The sequence below is a fragment of the Chanodichthys erythropterus genome, chromosome 16 (genome assembly GCF_024489055.1).
Source record: "Chanodichthys erythropterus isolate Z2021 chromosome 16, ASM2448905v1, whole genome shotgun sequence".
In the NCBI taxonomy this organism is placed as follows: Eukaryota; Metazoa; Chordata; class Actinopteri; order Cypriniformes; family Xenocyprididae; genus Chanodichthys; species Chanodichthys erythropterus.
This window is the reverse complement of record NC_090236.1, coordinates 26,847,389-26,865,540: the sequence shown is the minus strand read 5'-3', so window position 1 is coordinate 26,865,540 and position 18,152 is coordinate 26,847,389. Positions and strand designations below refer to the sequence as shown.

The following is an 18,152-nucleotide window of genomic DNA, read 5'->3' as shown; positions in this document are numbered from 1 at the left end:
ATTCAGACCTTTTGCTCAGTATTTAGTAGAAGCACTCTTTTAATCTAATACAGCCATGAGTCTTTTTGGGAAAGATGCAACAAGTTTTAGAGTACCCTGAAGGTACTCAAAAAGTTTCAGTGCCACCTTGTCAAAAGTTATAATGAAATTTCAGAAATTGCTGAAAGCTTTTAATTAACTTTGCCTAGACAGTTGTTCCGATTTTCACCAAAATCGAATTGTTGACAAAGTTGACTATATGTATGATTTTACAGCCATCTTTGTTAAAAACAGGAAAATCCCGCACACGATCAACTTGCAAAGCAATAAAAAGATACTTTATTAGCAACGTTTCGATCGTAAGGTCTTCATCAGGCATAAACATTGTATTCAAACTCCAAGTTGATCGTGTGCGGGATTTTCCTGTTTTTTCATATTTTCATACACTAGATCAAAATTGCATTGTTGAGAGAAAAAAAACACAGTCGCACTGGTGTACAAGTCACATTTTATTATTACATTCAGATATAATGTAAAATACCTGTAAATAAAACAAACATTATAAGCACTATAAACATTATTTTAGTTCCCCTCACTCTGCAAAACAAATTATTTAAATTGAATAGCATTGAGAACAGAACAGGAATTAAAAAGAAAAGTATAAAACAAACATAGGTAACACTTTAGTTTGAAAGTCCACTTTAGACATTCTACTAATTATACTTAACTTTGCAACTACATGTCACTTACCAGTCATTAAAGTATTAGTAGACTGTCTGCTTAATATCTCCTAACACTTTATTTTGATGGTCCCCCAACAGACATTCTACTAAATATAACTACAAATAACTTTCACGTCAAGTACGTCAACTTACAGTTACATAAATTGTAATGGCATTCATTAAAAACACTATTTATTATAAACTAATTAATTGAACAGAAATTACCAGCATGTGGGAAATGTGCTATACAAATAAATTTGGGCTCATGTACCTTTCTCATTCGGCATGAATCCAAATGTGTGCGCTTTGTATGCTTGACGTTAATTCCATTATGTAAGTTGCTTTGGAATATAATTCATTTTAGATGATAAGAAAGTGGCATTCTGTAAATGTTAAAATATTTTTAACATTTCAAGTTGTCTAAATGAATATTATTTCATATATTATGAACAAACATAAATTAATCAGTTGTACATGTTACTATGACTCAAGGCCTCAGAAACTGGTGTGGCACGGCTCGAGTACAGTGGGCATCCGAATAACAACTAACTACTGTGAGGCATGGCGGACGGGTGACGTGGCGGTGACCGGACAGGCATCTCTTCTGCAGACCGGCAGATTGCTTGGGCAGCACACACGTAGCTGCTCAAACCACTTCATTGTGCTTTGCATTGAGAACAGCTACATCCAGGACCCTGGAAGGAACTAGAAAGCTGACCATTTTAAAGTAAAGTAATGCAGATGTAGGGAGCAGCAGTAGCTGGACTGCTAGGGGAAATATCCAATCTACTCTTTTTTTTTAAGTTTATATTTAGGGATAGAGTTCCTGTGAGAAGCAACAAGCCAGGGAAAATGGCACTGCAATCATGTTTCAGTTCTTCTCTGAGCATGGTGTAAATATGTATAAATCACCCACTGATATTGTTCAGTCAATGCCCCACCGTCTTTTATTCAACTATTAGAATACCAAAGAATACCTCAGCCAGACATCAAGCAAGTGTAGATCCATAGTATGAATTCACTGCATTATTGTGTGTCTTCTCAGATGGTCTCAGTCCCTCCTTAAAATGACTAATACAGAGTTTTCTGTGTGTATAATATTAACTACGAAATTAAAACCACAAACATCGATAGACACAAGATGCTTTCTTTTAATCAGACTAAATACCAATATTTAGATATCAGTATTTGGATATATTCAAACAACAGTTTTGGAAGTTGTTTAAATGCACTATATTAATAATTTCTTGTGTTTTTTGGTTAGAGTTTTTCATACCCGTAAAGCTACTTTCTGTGAACTTGCATTTAAACTAGTATTTAAAAGAGCAAAGATGTCTAATTTATCATGTAAAAGCACATAAAACTAAAACCCAGTGCCAAGTACATACTTACATAGGCATTCATTTCAAAAGTTGACAGTGGCCACAACCACATTATAACTCTTCACTGTGTTTAATCTTTCTATATGACTTATTTAGAAAGACAAACTAGAAAATAAGATACATTGTTTATCTTCTAGAAGTCGGGTATGATTCAATGATACAATGATAGAGAGACACCTACCCCTTTCTTTTTTTTCATATTTGAATGGTGCTCAGTGAATAAATGTTTTGTTTTATAAGTATGGCTGGTCTTTCTTTAAGTTGTGGCACGTTTAGTTGTGGGGGGAAATAGAGATTTAATGTACCTGCTGTCTCTTCTTCAAGGGCAAATGAGACACTCCCTTTCAAATGCTTGGGGTTTGTAAGATTTTTGTAATGTTTTTGAAAGTTTCTTATGCTTACAAGACTGCATTTATTTGATCAAAATTACATTAAACAGTAATAATGTGAAAAATCAAAATAAAATATTTTCTATTTAAATATATTTTAAAATGTAATTTATTCCTGTTATGGCAAAGCTGAATTTTTAGCATCATTACTCCAGTCTTGTAACATGATCCTTCAGAAATCATTCTAATATGTTGAATATTTTTGTGGAAACTGATACATTTTTTTCGAGATTCTTTGGTGAATAAAAGAACAGCATTTATTTGACAAATATATTCTAACATTATAAATGTCTCTATTGCCACATTTGATCAATTAATTCATCCTTGCTCAATAAAAGTTTTAATTTCTTTCAAGAAAAATATTACTGACCTCAATCTTTTGAATGTATATCAGGTCACAAGGGGGCAGAGTGGAGACAAAGCAGGATATGTTACTCAAAAAAGCACATAGTTTGATTCAGAGCTTATGTACTGTAGGTGTACAATGTGACATTAATATAATTCTGTGCTAAACTTGGCACAAATATTATTTTAGTGTTATTCTTTGCAAAGCTGAAACTTGCTGATGCCAAGTTTTCTCTAAAAAGTATCTCAAATGTTTTAGCTCTTGTCCTAATAACCAATTATTGTTGGCCTCATTCTATTACATTGCATCATGTCATTGCCTATTTTGTATGTCTGCAGCAGCCAGAGACTAGTTTACTGAGCAGTCAAACAAATAGAAATGCTCTGTCAGCCTGAATCAAATGGCTCAGTTCTAACAACAGGAAGAGGAGTTTGCTATAGAGTGCTAACTACAGATAATAGCTGCTCATCAATCTTTGCCTTCAGGCTGTGTGTCTGCCCTGGCTTGTTTCATTCTCAGGACATATAGTTCTGCCATCTCTGGCCAGCCTCATTTCATTCACAATAATGATTTAAAACCTTTTTTCTTTCTTATTATGTCTTTACACTACTGCCCAAAAGATGCATCAGAAGCAGCATATATAACAAGAAAGTGCATTTACAGTGTTTAGACTGCTACATAAAGGCATCATAAATGCATTTACAACAAATACAATAGCATGTTATGGTATTAATAATGATTTATATAATAAATTATATTCTTATAGCCTTAATACAGAAATAATAAACAAGTATGAATATATATATATATATATATATATATATAATTTATATATGATTGTTTTATTATTAATACATTATTTAGTATTTAACCACCAGTATAAACCAGCAGCAAACCATTTGGCTGCTAAAGATGTCATATACGATTAGATTAACTGAAATATTTTAAATCCCTGATCATGAGAACTGCATGTGGGATGATCAGATTAATTTCCTAACAACATTCACAGGACAGATTCGCAGTAGTTTTGAGGCATAGCTGAAGTCCCCGGCTAAACTGAGGCAGGGTAACTAGTGATCAATGTGGGCGGAGCATATTTCTCCGTGCTGACCAATCAGAGCGCCCCCTTTCTCGAAGCAAAGACTCGACTACTTGAATGTGTGAGGAAAAAACTGACCAGTCCTAAAGAATCATCTCTACCACGATGGACGTGGGAACATTACTTTGCCGCTCGTTGCTGCTGGCTTTACTTGTATTCTCGGTGATCAAAGAGGCGCGAGGTAAGTGTTTGGGACTGTAACACTTCGTAGTTTCCCCTCGTCAACATTTTCTTAAGTTTTATCTGCGCGTGTTTCTTTTTTTTCTCAAAATACTACCTAGGGGTGTTCAAATATGGCGCAGGTGTTTAGAAAGCCGCGCTGGCATGAGTGTTTAGTGTCTTTTTGTGCCGTGACATCGGTTACATCCACATCAGTTTGCGCGAGAGTGCGTTTTTCGTAGGGGGAGATGGAGTGACTCGCGCATGCAATCGGAGCACCGCGCGAGGTTTGGATATCGCGACCCAGTATTTATTTACCATACTTCAAAGCTCCTGTTAATTTATAACAACCTCTAGATCAAATGTTCAGTCATCTGAAACTGTTGACGAGATTTGCTTTCATGAGCGAGCTTGAACAGCAGTTTACTTTCAGTCAGTTCCTATTTTACGTCTGTTCAGCACGTGTTTTGTGGTGATGGGCATTTTTGCTTTCATAAGACGACATTTAAAAACTCTCTGTCGTAAAATGTCAGACTCTTTTACTCGAATGGGTTTTGGGACATATCCCAGACAGATATTTCCGATCCACTCGAGTGACATCAAAGGCTTCGAGTCTGTTATCAAGTTATGTGAGCTGACAGGAAACCCGTTTTACATGTTTACGTGAGTTGTAACAGATCGGGCTATTTATGTACGTTACAAATATCATAGGCTATTCTTAACATATGGCACAGAAAACCAGATCTAAGATAGCTGATATCTTCCATCCATTATTTTTAGTTAAGTCAATTTAATATGACTGAACGTTTAAGGATGCAACAGTTTGTTTGATCAGAGGCGTTTTCTCGTTTCCCACAATACACGCGTCGTAGCTACATCGTTACAGACGTCATAGTTCATATATATATATATATATATATATATATATATATATATATATATATATATATATATATATATATATATATATATATATAACGAGGATAGAAATAACAATGCATTTGTGTATAGCACATACCATTCAAATGTTTTTGTTAACTAGATAACATGACGAGGCTTGTTTGTATTCTGTCTGTTAGGCGTTCCTTCACACAAACAAATGCGTTTTACTTCACTCAGTCAAAGCATGAAGGGGTTTTTAATTAATGCGAATTCAACATAAAACAATTTATTACTACATTCAACTATCAAGGGATATATGATGGGCAGAACAGAGGAAGAAAAGGAGGACAAAATTAGAGGGTATACCTACAAACAGTGATGGAAACATTTTGACAAAGAATGTCAAACATGGTTCATATTCAAGGTGTTTTGAAAGCTTTCTTATTAATAGACAATGGGATTGTAGATAAATGCTAATCAAGTTCTTGCTTAAAGACATTACACATTTTGTGTATTTACATTTATGAATGTAAAACTGTGATGCACATGTAAGTGGGATGTCCTTGATTCACATACTGTGATAGGCAGTGAGGAAACATCCTATATTTACTCCATCCCTCCCTTCCTCTCCCATCACTGAGCTTCCTCTAACACAAAGATTTATTTAGTCTGATCCTGAAATATCAGAAGGAAAACAGCAGTGTTGTAGTCGAGACCAGCTCATTCGAGTCTGAGTCAAGACCGAGTCCAGAGAGGGTCGAGTACGAGTCGAGACAGAGACCAAAGAGGGTCGAGTACGAGTCGAGACAAGACCTAAAGAAATCTAAAAACCTAAAAGAATATGTATATGTTTGATGGAAACAATAAAATTGGTACCATAGGCCTACTCATCAAATATACCATGGCATGTACACTGTATTTTATGTACTTAGACTGATATTGGTTTAAAAAATATTATCAGTTTAGGGTAAAAAGGCCACATAGTAGCTGGTGTAAAGGCAGTTTGTTAGAAAAGATTTCCATTTTGAATAAATGCTGTTATTTTTAACATTTTTAAATAAAAGATTTTAAATCAATCGACTGAAGGAACACAGCATGTTATAAAAAATATTAAGCAGCACAACTCCACTTTCCAACTTTGAAAATGAATCATCATATTATAATGATTTCTGAAGGATCATGTGACTGAAGACTGGAGTAATGATGCTGATATTCAGATTTGCATCAGAAAATATATTTTAAAGTACATTCAAATAGAAAACCATTATTTTAAATTGCAATAATATTTTTAAAATATATATTGCTGTTTTTGATTAGATAAATGCAGGCTTGATGAGCATAAGACACTTATTTCGTAATGCCGCATAAGCTAAAAATGATCAAAAAAGGTAATATTCACGTCACCATTTCACCAGCCTACACATAATAGGCCTGTAGGTGGCACTTTGGCTTCATTAGCCTAACTATGATAGTTTCATCAGATGCTAAACGATGTATATCCATTTTGTCAGCGATGCAATTTAATTTATAAAATGAGACAAACAGCAGAAATCGCTCATCTGTCCATATAATTTCCACTTCACGTTGTCTAAGGAAACTTGAACTTGTTGTGCCAGCCAGATCACAATTGGTTGGGGTGTTAAACATGACTAACCGGCATTGGTGATTTATGTAATATTTTAAAATATATAACAAATAGATTTTTAATTAAATCGACACGAGCTTCCGTCGAGCCATAGGCACTCAGTGAAGGAACCATATATGGCTAGAGAAGTTTTGAACACTGTGGAAAATCAGTCAGTCTCACACGCACGCAACCCATAGCAACGCGTTATGGCAAAGCCTCACACTGACGAATTTTCTGATTCGTTACTATTGTATATTGTCATGTTAATTATAATTCAAATGCATTTTGTTTTATTGACCACAATATTATCATTGCTCTTTGCCCCCGAACATTAAGCATGAAATATTTTGAATGGTACTCGACTGGTCTCGGGAATGAGTCCGAGTCCTAATATGCACAAGTACGAGTCATTTCCGAGTCAATATGCACACGAGTCCATGACAAGACCGAGACCGTTACAATATGGCCTCGAGACCGAGTCCGAGTCTCGAGTACTACAACACTGGAAAATAGTTTCAGTTTGTGTTTGTTGAGTTGTGTGAGCTTGTGTTTGTAACGTGTCAAAATGTGGAAAAGTTCAGTGGGTATGAATACTTTTGCAAGGCACTGTAGCTTGCATGTGTTCTGGTCTGTTTTGTTTATGCAGATTTTCTTCAACTACCTTGTGAATCGACACCCCTAGGGCACGGCTGGGGGTGTGCCCTGGGGGCGTCCACGACCACGGTGCGCAGTTGTCATGCCTACCGTCACAGCCCTAGCGCACTGTAACCTAATGCATGGATTCAATACACTGATACTGGTACACATCTTTCGCTACGGTTTACGTTCACATAACTAAGCCATAACAGACTATGTTTACTAGGATACTCGCTGAGACAAGATTTTTGACATATTTATTTGTTAATTTGTCCGTTCAAGTGCAAGAAGTCGTGAAAGAGAACTCAATTCAGTATTTGCATGCTGTCTGAGGTTAACAAAGCAGTAACAGAGTAATGAATTGAGATCTCTTTTTTTCTGCACCTTTTGCATCTTCTTGCACTTGAATATTTGAATATTTAAATTGACAAACTGTCCCGAGTGTCATTCACATTTATTTACGTTCATGTTCACACAAAATTGCATTGTTTGAATTCATAAAAATTTTACCGGTCAACTGGTGACTGACACTGTTACATATACTCGCCAATAATGATTTTTACTTGCATTTGGCGCCTGGCGAGTGTTAATTTTAGGTCCTGTGTACATCCCTGTTATTATGTGTAAAATATTGTTTTCTATTTCAATTTCTGTATTCAAGCTCAAATGTTCCTATACATCAGGCCAGGTGATACTGCCACATAAGAAGATCCATTTCTTCTCTCTTGACTTTAAATCTACACAAGAACAAAAAACCTACATGAAAAGAATCAGGTAAAAAGACAAACACTACCTGTAACAAAACCACAGTTAAAAAATGTATTTTATTGGGATTTTATGTGATAGACCAACACAAAATCGCACATAATTGTGAAGTGGAAGGAATATGATAAATGGTGTCCAAAATCTTTTACAAATAAATATCTGAAAAGTGTGGCATTCATTTGTATTCAGCCCCCCTGAGTCAATACTTTGTAGAACCACCTTTCGCTGCAATTATGGCTGCAAGTCTTTTGGGGATTTGCAAATTTTGCCCATTCTTCTCTGCGAAATAGCTCAAGCTCAGTCAGATTGGACTCTATTTACTAATTAGATGACTTTTGAAGGCAATTGGTTCCTCTGGATTTTAGTTAGGGGTAAAGGGGGCTGAATACAAATGCACTCCACACTTTTTTTTTTTTTTAGATATTTATTTGTAAAAAATTTGGACACCATTTATCATTTTCCTTCCACTTGACAATTATGTGCCACTTTGTGTTGGTCTATCACATAAAATCCCAATAAAATACCTTTTTGTTTGTGGATGTAACGTCACGTGTCAAAATGTGGAAAAGTTCAGTGGGTATGAATACTTTTGCAAGGCACTGTACAGCAACAGATATATATATATATATATATATATATATATATATATATATATATATATATATATATATATATATATATATATATATATATATATATATTCATACCGATTGTAAGAACAGGTTAGAAAGTACCCTCATTTGTACAACTCTAGCATGAAAGAATACAAATATATTTACATGGGTTGTAACTCGTGGCGAGAGATTGCTCAAAACTGCGTGTGTTGAATACATATGTACGCGTATGAGTCAACTGAAATATACTTTGCAAGGCTGTGCATTCGACGAGTGTGCGCGTAAAAAACATGTATGCCCAGGGCTTAATTGCCTCTTTTTATGTTTAGATTGCCTTTCGCATCATCTAATATTCACTTTAAAAACACTCATAATTTAATAACGTATTAAATGTAATATTTAGAAAATTTCAAAATGATTATCTATTTTTCAGTACTGTACATTATGCTGTGCTGCCTAAATTTATTTTAGTATTTTGTGTTTTATTTAACATCAGTTTCCTCAAAATAGTATAGAATTTTACAATTGGCCTTTTATCGGTTATTTACCACAACATGAAAATATTGTATCAGCCAAAATTAATTAATATTGGTATGTTTATGTCAGAAATGTCAGATGCACATAGCTGTGAGCTGTAAATCTGTATGATACAAATGAAAATGTACTAAAGTATGTGTCTTGTGTAATGGTAAAACAAAGTGCATGCAGATTTGTCTTTGTGAGAGACCTAGTTTTGAAAGCTGCATCTTCCTTTGGAAGATTGCGTTAAACTACGCAACTTGGATGGGTTTTCATTCCTCAAACCACATTCGGAGGTAGTCCAAAACACATGGGACCACATTGCTGTTCTGTTGTATATCAATTATATTTTTAGAGCATCTGTGAGAACTTTTCTTTTCTTTTTTTTTTTTAATTTTCCTGTGCTAAACATTCAGATGCATGCTGATGTAATAAGACATGAATTCCACTTAAAGGAATCCAATCACAAGTTTGGATTGAGACTGAAGCACTAAGTGTGAACAGTAATGTCACTCTGGGTGAATCAGATCGCCCAGTGGGCCTTGTGTATAAAACTTTGCATAGATTTCATTCTAAAAGTATGTGTATGCACAAGTGGCAGGTTGTACATACTTACAAATGTTTTCATATTTATAAAACTATGCATACACCACAACCTGTACACAAAACACTTTATAAATCCCAGCTGGAGATTATATGTACATGCACTAGCTTTATTTTTTACTCTGAAATCCTAGAAATTACCATAAATGGAGCTTACAAACTTTATTGTTCATAATTTCACCTGCATGTAATTTTTTGTGCATATTGCCATCCAGACACATGGTACTGATACTAAAAATAATTTTCTTTATATTTTTATATATTTTATTTATATTTTTTCCCTGTAAAATATCTGAATATCCTTAAAAAAGAGGCAAAATTTAATATATAGAGAATATATCTTGATTAGATCTATTATTCTCACAATACTAGCAGACTGTTTTTACATGTTTTAAATTATTTCATACAGTATTAAAAACAAGACTTTGTAGAGTTTTAAGCTTTTGAACTTTTAAAAATAAAAACGTACACAATGTGCTATTTCCTTCATTTGACTTGGTCACAGGGGTTAACATTGTGATCAGGTTTCAGTGGGACAGTCCCCCCTTTCCCCCCTACTGTGCATTGCAGTATGGTTTTGCCAATCCCACCAATAGCACACCTGTGTAGGACAGAACAGTACACAGACATCAGATGAATCCAGACAGCCAATCACAGACTAATGGTGCGTTTGACTACCAAATGTGTCTGGCAGTGGCACTGTCACTATACAGTCTGTCTAACCAGACCAACTCTCATAAGTCAAGTGTCAGGGCTCAACGCTAAGGATTTTTTCTACTGACCCGGTTGGGCCAGTGGTTCAAATTTTTACTTGCCCTGCCAAAATGTTCACTTGCCCCACAACAAAATATTAATAAAGAAAATGGGCCTATAAAATAAGCCTAGTTACTGTTTTTGTTGTTTTTGATACATGTAACCTTAATAAATAGGGTTGTGACACCAAAAGCTACTAGATTAACTCACTTAAATTTTAAATATTGTTAGACAAATAAACAGTAAGTAATAAAATAGTAACAAATAATCAAATTATGAGTAATAGCAAAAATAAATACAACGGAACAAGCATATAAATGAAATCAGTGCTTTTCATGTAGGAGACTTTCAGGTACAGAAATTGTAAACTAGTGTATAACTATATAAAGATAGATTAATCAGTCAAGAGCAGTTACAGATGCATAAATAATGTTTTGAAATGTTGAAAATATAAAACATTAAATACTGTTGTTTGAAATTATTTATAAAATGAAAAGACACTTTAAATGTGAAATTAAACCCGCCAGTAGGTGGCAGCGAATGCCATTGAGATTTAACCGATTCATTCAAACGGCCGATTCATTCAGGAAGTGTTACTCAGAGACGCAAAACAATACTATTTTCATAGGCAAAATAGAGTGAAACAGGCGATTTGGTTTCTAAAATGTAGCCCAAGTCACTTGATATTAGGTTCTTGTTCATTTAACTGTAGGCTATGCTGTATAAAATCAATATCACACTTGTAATCATGCTGATATTTGGAGAAAAACAGCGCTCTTTGTTTGTAAACTATATTAAATTATATAAATATGAAAGATTTACAGGGTCATTCGTGTGCATTCTAAAAGCATTTTAGTAGACTAAATCACGCAGTGAAATCGTGCACTCTAAATATGCACACACACTAGTTTAACCTACCAGACTGTCACGTAGTGCATGTGTGCACTCAGTGGGTGTTTTTGTTTGTTTTTTGTAAAGTGAGGGACATACTCGATAATTTCAGATCATTAAATCAACAATTGCAATATCATAGACGATATATATTGCACACCCTACAGCACTGGACAGTGACCGTTCCGTCTACTGTCCCGAGCGTTGTTCACACTGGCCCCGGGCTATCGGGCAGTCCTTATTGTCGAGCCCTGAGTGTACATCAGAGACTGGTCATAATTTGTGTGAAAAATTTTTTACTTTTAACCTCGTTAAAGGGATAGTTCACCCAAAAATGAAAATTCTGTCATTATTTACTCCCCTCAAGTTGTTCCAAACCTGTATGAATTTCTTTGTTCTGCTGAACACAAAAGAAGATATTTGGAAGAATGTTTGTAACCAAGCAGATCTCACCCCATTTTTTTTATTATTGATTATAATTGACAAAAAGGCCCATCCTTACTAATATGTGAATATTTGTTTGGCAAAGTCGCCAGCGTTAGGACAGTTGCAATGAACAGTTTTTTCATTGGGCTGAAGATGTGTTTGCTCTCGCCTTACAAAAAATGTGGGTCAGCACATATACTGATTTTCTGAGATTCTTTTCTTAGATTGAACTTTTCTGAGTCAGCCCGAGGAACTCAACTTGTGTCCTGCTCACTTTTGTAAAATATGACCATGATTTTCCCTTTTTTTACCCCTCTGGGGTAGAAATTCTTGAGCTCAAGACAGACCACAGTTAACATCACATCCAGTGATTAATGAGTAACCTCTATGGACACTGTCACTGATGGACTGATATGAACCTTTGCTAAGAGAAATCCATAGAGAGAGTAGGTGGTTTGTGGTTTACAGAGAGATTCGTGCATGCCTGAGCGTATTCTCTCATGTGGAAATGGCGGCGGGTCAACATGAATGTTTACGGAGCAGGTTATTGACTCGTACCATGCTTCAGATAACAGCAAATAAACTGAAATTGAATTCTCAGAAAGCATTTCAGTCAACAAATGAACAGCCAATGATTGTTCTTACATTAATTTAGCAAATATGCCTTCTCAGACTGAGGTTACACTAATTGAAAAGAAAAAAAGTTGGTGGGCCAGAATTGAGGTAGGATATATTCTAGACTTTTAAGTCGTGTTTTGTTTATTTCCCTCCTCATTGTTTGATTTGGTCATATGGTTGAATATCGAGTGTCACTTGGTTGTAGTAATCTAAATTAAGTTGATGGCGTTGTGCTGCTGGCTATAGTGTCTTTCGTAGTGTGACTCACAGCAGGGGACTGATTTGGCTGTGTAATATACTCCAAACTTGGCAGCTTAGGACGTCTGACTCCCTCCTCCAGACAAGCTGAATGTGCGTATGACTAAGGAAATATGTTCAAAGCCAGAGGGTTCTCTGATACTATAAAATTGAATGTCATAACATATGTCAGAGTGGGAAGTTTGAATAATAAAAACTTCTTAAAGGGATAGTTAACCCAAAAATGAAAACTATCCCATGATTTATTCACCCTCAAGCCATCCTAGGTGTATATGACTATCTTCTTTCAGACACACACTTTTGGAGATATTTTTAAAAATGTCCTTGCTCTTTAACACTCTGAGGTCTGACGGTATCGCCGGCGATACCACCGTGGTTTTTTTCTTATCAGTGTGAAAGAGACTAAAAATACTCCGTCAATGTTGCACATACAATTAAGAGTTATACACCATTTTAATCTGTGGAATATCTTCTTTCATTTGTGTACACTCAGAGTAAAAACAGAATGTTGTGCTTTTTGTAAAATAAAGAAAACTAACATGATGCGTGATCTCTCCTCTCCCTCTGAACGAACTCCAATCTGATAGTTCTCAGAAAATGAACTGTAACTTAGTGAATACTAATGACAAAAAAATTACACTTATGTCTAAAAAAACGTTAAGATGTCAGGTTTTAAATCATGTAAGTCAAATCGAAAACAAACCTTCTTTGTTTATGTAATCTGTATGAAAAGAGAGCCATGTCAGAAATCCGTGATTCAGCTCATTATCTGCTAATGCGGCCACGCCCACGGAGCCAGCGCTATTCAGACGCTAATTCAGTCAATACATGCATTCATCGTCTCAATCGTGTATTTATTGTCTTGAAAAGTGTTTATCTGGATGTAAAAGTCATGGTTAGCGATCTCTAGAAGACATGCAGTTACTTCCTGTTTACTTTTCTTCTACAGATGAATTTTAGATGAGTTTTTGTTTCTTTAGCGCCCTCCTGCTGCTGTATGAATTGGAAACTCCATTCATGGAATAGCCGCTTCTTCTTTTAGATGAATTTGTGGACTAAAAATACACAGTGCGCCCTCCGACTTCAAGGATGAATTGAAAACACCAGCGCTCATAGTAATGACAATGAATATTAAGTTAATATAACTCCTCTGTATAGAAAATTGACATAAGCATATGAGAATCCAATATTTCTCCAAATGTGCATGCTTTTAAACTAAAAGTCTATATCTATATCTTTTTGCATCACAGAAATACATTATATTTTAAAGTATAATATAAAATCATTACTTTATATTGTAATAATATTTTTCTGTATGTTTCATATATCATAATGAGCTTGAGACATCACAGAAGGTTTTTTTTCACAGCCTACCTGACTGAAATGCCTCATTAATATGCAAGTCATTTCAGCTCATTACTATCCAATTCTTTTGTCTTCTCAGGTGAGAATGGCCCATTTTCAGTGGTGATTCACGCCTCCTCGCATACTGTGTTTCTTGGCAAAAAGTGTCTTACAAAAACTAAATCAATATATTGTTTTATATGAAGGAGTAGGCAGCATAATTTTTACATAATTTTGAAGCAAAAACTCTAGTCTACAACCTCCAATACCCTAAAGTCTTATGAACACAGATTTATTATACTTTTTTTGGCCTTATTTCAGTGACTTAAGTTTTTTGTTTTTTCAACAACCACGCATAAATGTTATTCCTTCAAAAACACAAACATGTACATACATGTTCCTCACATATTATTGTAGCCTAGTTTGTGCTGAATACAGTGTAATGACACTTTTTCCATTAATATGTTTATGAACAACTGAAAAAAGCACAAATGTCAGGGCATGTCAAAAGTTCTCCAGGCCCCAAATCAGCCTCAGACTCCAGAGGGTTAAAGGGTTAGTTCACCCAAAAATGAAAATTATGTCATTAATGACTCACCCTCATGTCGTTCCGAACCCGTAAGACCTCCGTTCATCTTCGGAACACAGTTTAAGATATTTTAGATTTAGTCCGAGAGCTTTCTGTCCCTCCATTGAAAATGTATGTATGGTATACTGTCCATGTCCAGAAAGGTAATAAAAACATCATCAAAGTAGTCCATGTGACATCAGTGGGTTGGTTAGAATTTGTTGAAGCATCGAAAATACATTTTGGTCCAAAAATAACAAAAACTACGACTTTATTCAGCATTGTATTCTCTTCCGGAATCCTTTCCATTGAATTGATTCCATTGAATCCTTTCATCTGTCGGCGTTGGTAATGCACTTTTACGTCACCGTGGTTGTTTTTGGCGATTAGGACATCCGCGACATGCACACTTACGCACCATTTTAAAAAATATAGCAATACCAAAATAGTGAAGTGGCTTTATAATGGTAGTGAAGAAGGGGGCCAGATTTTGAAGCCCAAAAAAATGTATCCATCCATTTTAAAAAATAATCCATACTAGGGCTACACGATTAATCGTAATTGAATCGAAATTGCGATTTGGCTTAGTGCGATTATGACATCGCAAAGGCTGCGATTTTTAATGATATAAATATGTACACAGCGTGTTAGTGAAGAACTGCTCTGTGATCAGTAGTAAATGACACTCCATCTGAGAGCACTGCATTAGAAAAAGCAACACATGTCAAACATACAACAAAACAAAACACAACATTTAATGTGCTTTTACTCCAAACTCACTTCATAACGTCAGTTGAGTGTTTGAAATAGCATTTTAATTAGCATTGGATTATAAATATACTTTATTATTTCGGAAATACCCGAGAAGGCTTGAAGAAAACAACATATAAACCATGTATTGTTGGTCGTCTGTTTATTTTATTCATGTTTAATCAATCAAAGCGTTTCTACCTTCTTTTTATTCAGTCACAGCGGTAGCATGATGCACACTGGGGATTTCCTGGAACAGCGTTTGTTATATCGCGCATATTTGGAGTATCTGCTCAAGGGCGCCCTCTGGCGTCCAGTATGAAACATATGTTTAGCACAAAGTAATTTCAGGGTAAAAATAGGAAAAATAATTCCTCTCTCCAAAGAACTTTGAGGGAAACAGATAATTAATGTTTTTCTCCAGCATACATAAAGTGTACAGGTTTTTTTTTTTTTTTTTCACAGTGGATGCATAAGAGGCATGTAGTTCATATGTATTAAATAAATGGACTCCATTTTTGATTTTGCATACCTCCTGACAAAAATAAAGAAATTATCATAATAATATAATATTTGATAATAAATCCTTAGACCTTTTTACTGATTTATAGACATACTGCTTGCATGTTAACAAGTAACCCCACATTTTGTCATACAAGGTTTAAATATTATTTTCTAATTATTATAGGCCTAGTTATATTTATAATTAAATACTAATGCTAAATACTTTAATAATGAAAGTTATTACAACAGTAATATTTCTTATTTGGTTTAATATTTTTATTTAACAACAACAACAATAATAATAATAATAATAATAATTAGTCAAAATAATATATTAGCACAAAATTTCAGGCCAAATTGTGCAGCCCTACAAACAAGCAAAACAAGCTTGGTATTGTTTATATATATTTTTTTTTAATTTGTTTTATTAAATCGCATTTTAAATTGCAAATCGTAATTTTAACCAGAAAAATCGCAATTAGATTTTTTCTCCAAATCGTGCAGCCCTAATCCAGACGGTTCCAGGGGGGTTAATAAAGGCCTTTTAAAGTGAAATGATGCGTTTCTGTAAGAAAAATATACATATATAAAACTTTATAAATTCAAATATCTAGCTTCCAGCGGACAACCATACGCATTTGTTTTGCTCTATCCTCTGAGTTCATCATTACATCATGCATCGGGTCAAAGGCTACTCTTCCAATGCAAATCAATGTGTACGGCCACCTGCTGGAAGCTAGTTATTATAATTAATAAAGTTTTAAATAGGGCTGGACAATTATGACCTAAAATCAAAACCTTGATTAATTGAACATTTACGATTAATGAGCGATTATTTTGTTTCTGTTTTGTTTTTGTTTCTATGGTTCGTAACATTTCTTACAGATTTCTGCTCATTGTAAATCAGATAAAGATAAATTAGCACAGTACCAGTACGTAATGAGAGCGATTGCATGTGTGAGTTAGTCATACCGTCTCTATTTATTGTGAAGCTGTGGGTTGTAAACGGTTACTTCAAAAGTAGAAAAATATATGCTATAATAAGTTTTGAGTTTCTAAGCTACTTTAGTGATAAATCACAGGACAGCGCTGACGAGTTTTTGCATTCCTCTCTGTGTGCGCGATCTTCACATTTTGCGTTGCTACTGTTTGTATGAGTGTTCGTGCCACAATGCAGCTGCGCAAGCACAGTAGCTCGATATAATAATACACATCCGATCATCTATAATCGCTTGAATGTCCAAACTGGCAAACCAAAAAACATATACAACTGACAAAGTTTAGTGAAGACGCAAGGCTCACCGCTCGCGCGCGTCTCTGTGCGTTGATTCTGTGTTTACCTGCGTGTTGACTGGACCGGGCGGAGTCACGTGACTACATACGCGGTAGTATGTTTTTAAGGAGAAAGTATTAAGGATTAAAAAAACAAAATAACCGTCATGGGAAAATTACATCAGTTAGAGGTTCTGAATTTCAGTTTTGATTAATCGTCCTGCCCTAGTTTTAAATATGGATATTTTTCTTACAAAAACCCATCGCTTCACCTCAGAAGGCCTTTATTAACCCCCCTGGAGCCGTATGGATTACTTTTATGATGGGTTTTATGAAATCTGGCCCCCCTTCAAACCATTTTAAAGCTTTTTTAAGGATATTTTTAAATATATCTTCGATTGTGTTCATCTGAAAGAAGATACCCTCAAGCCACCCTAGGTGTATATGATTAAGTAATTCATGGGATAATTTTATTTTTTGGGTGAACTATCCCTTGAATATTTTTATGGAAACTATTACAGGTTTTTTTTTTTTTTTTTTTTTTTAATGAATAAAAAGTTCAAAATATTTTGTAACATTGTGTCTTTACTTTCACTTTTGATCAGTTAATGCATCCCTCGAGTCCTGAATGAAAGTATTATTATTATTATTTTAATCTTAGTAGTCCCAGACAGTAGTGTTTGTGTTTATGTTTGTCGGGTCGGGTACCTTCATCTTGGTTATGTAGATACTGATTCAGATCTGCATGTCTGGGTTTTGTTTTGTCTACCGTTTTCTATATTTCCTGTGCTATTAAAAGAATGTGATCCTTCCTATTCAGTCACCCAGGATGGAAACCTTTAGTTTTGAGTACTAAATGGAAATGCCAGCACACTCAGTTATTACTCATTACATTGGCATGGCTGCGGTTTAGTCCGTGCTGTCTGGACACGCCCACTTCTTTTTTTCTAGCCTGATGAATTTTCAGTCCTATCGCAGTGAGTGAGAAAATGCCCAGCCATAACATGAGCTCTTCATCTTGTTTTGTATTTTAGTACATTTGAACA

General features: G+C 34.9%; 2 protein-coding genes across 5 annotated transcripts in view; both read left to right on the top strand.

Moving 5' to 3' along the window:
• The window catches only part of col15a1b (collagen, type XV, alpha 1b), a 50,335-nt gene extending 48,077 nt beyond the window's left edge, over positions 1-2,258 (top strand). Inside the window, exon 43 of the mRNA XM_067362967.1 lies at positions 1,194-2,258. Coding sequence (XP_067219068.1) covers positions 1,194-1,410 — 217 coding nt within the window. The 3' untranslated portion in view covers positions 1,411-2,258. The remainder of the gene's footprint in view (positions 1-1,193) is intronic.
• A 1,711-nt stretch (positions 2,259-3,969) lies between these two features.
• Positions 3,970-18,152, top strand: part of tgfbr1a (transforming growth factor, beta receptor 1 a) — a 43,937-nt gene continuing 29,754 nt past the window's right edge. For 2 of the 4 annotated variants that reach the window (XM_067361985.1, XM_067361984.1), the window contains exon 1: positions 3,970-4,098. In XM_067361985.1, coding sequence (XP_067218086.1) covers positions 4,023-4,098 — 76 coding nt within the window. In that variant the 5' untranslated portion in view covers positions 3,970-4,022. Of the gene's footprint in view, positions 4,099-6,689; positions 7,385-7,882; positions 7,996-18,152 lie in introns of those variants that run through there. The other 2 variants (XM_067361986.1, XM_067361987.1) reach the window with 2 other exon arrangements.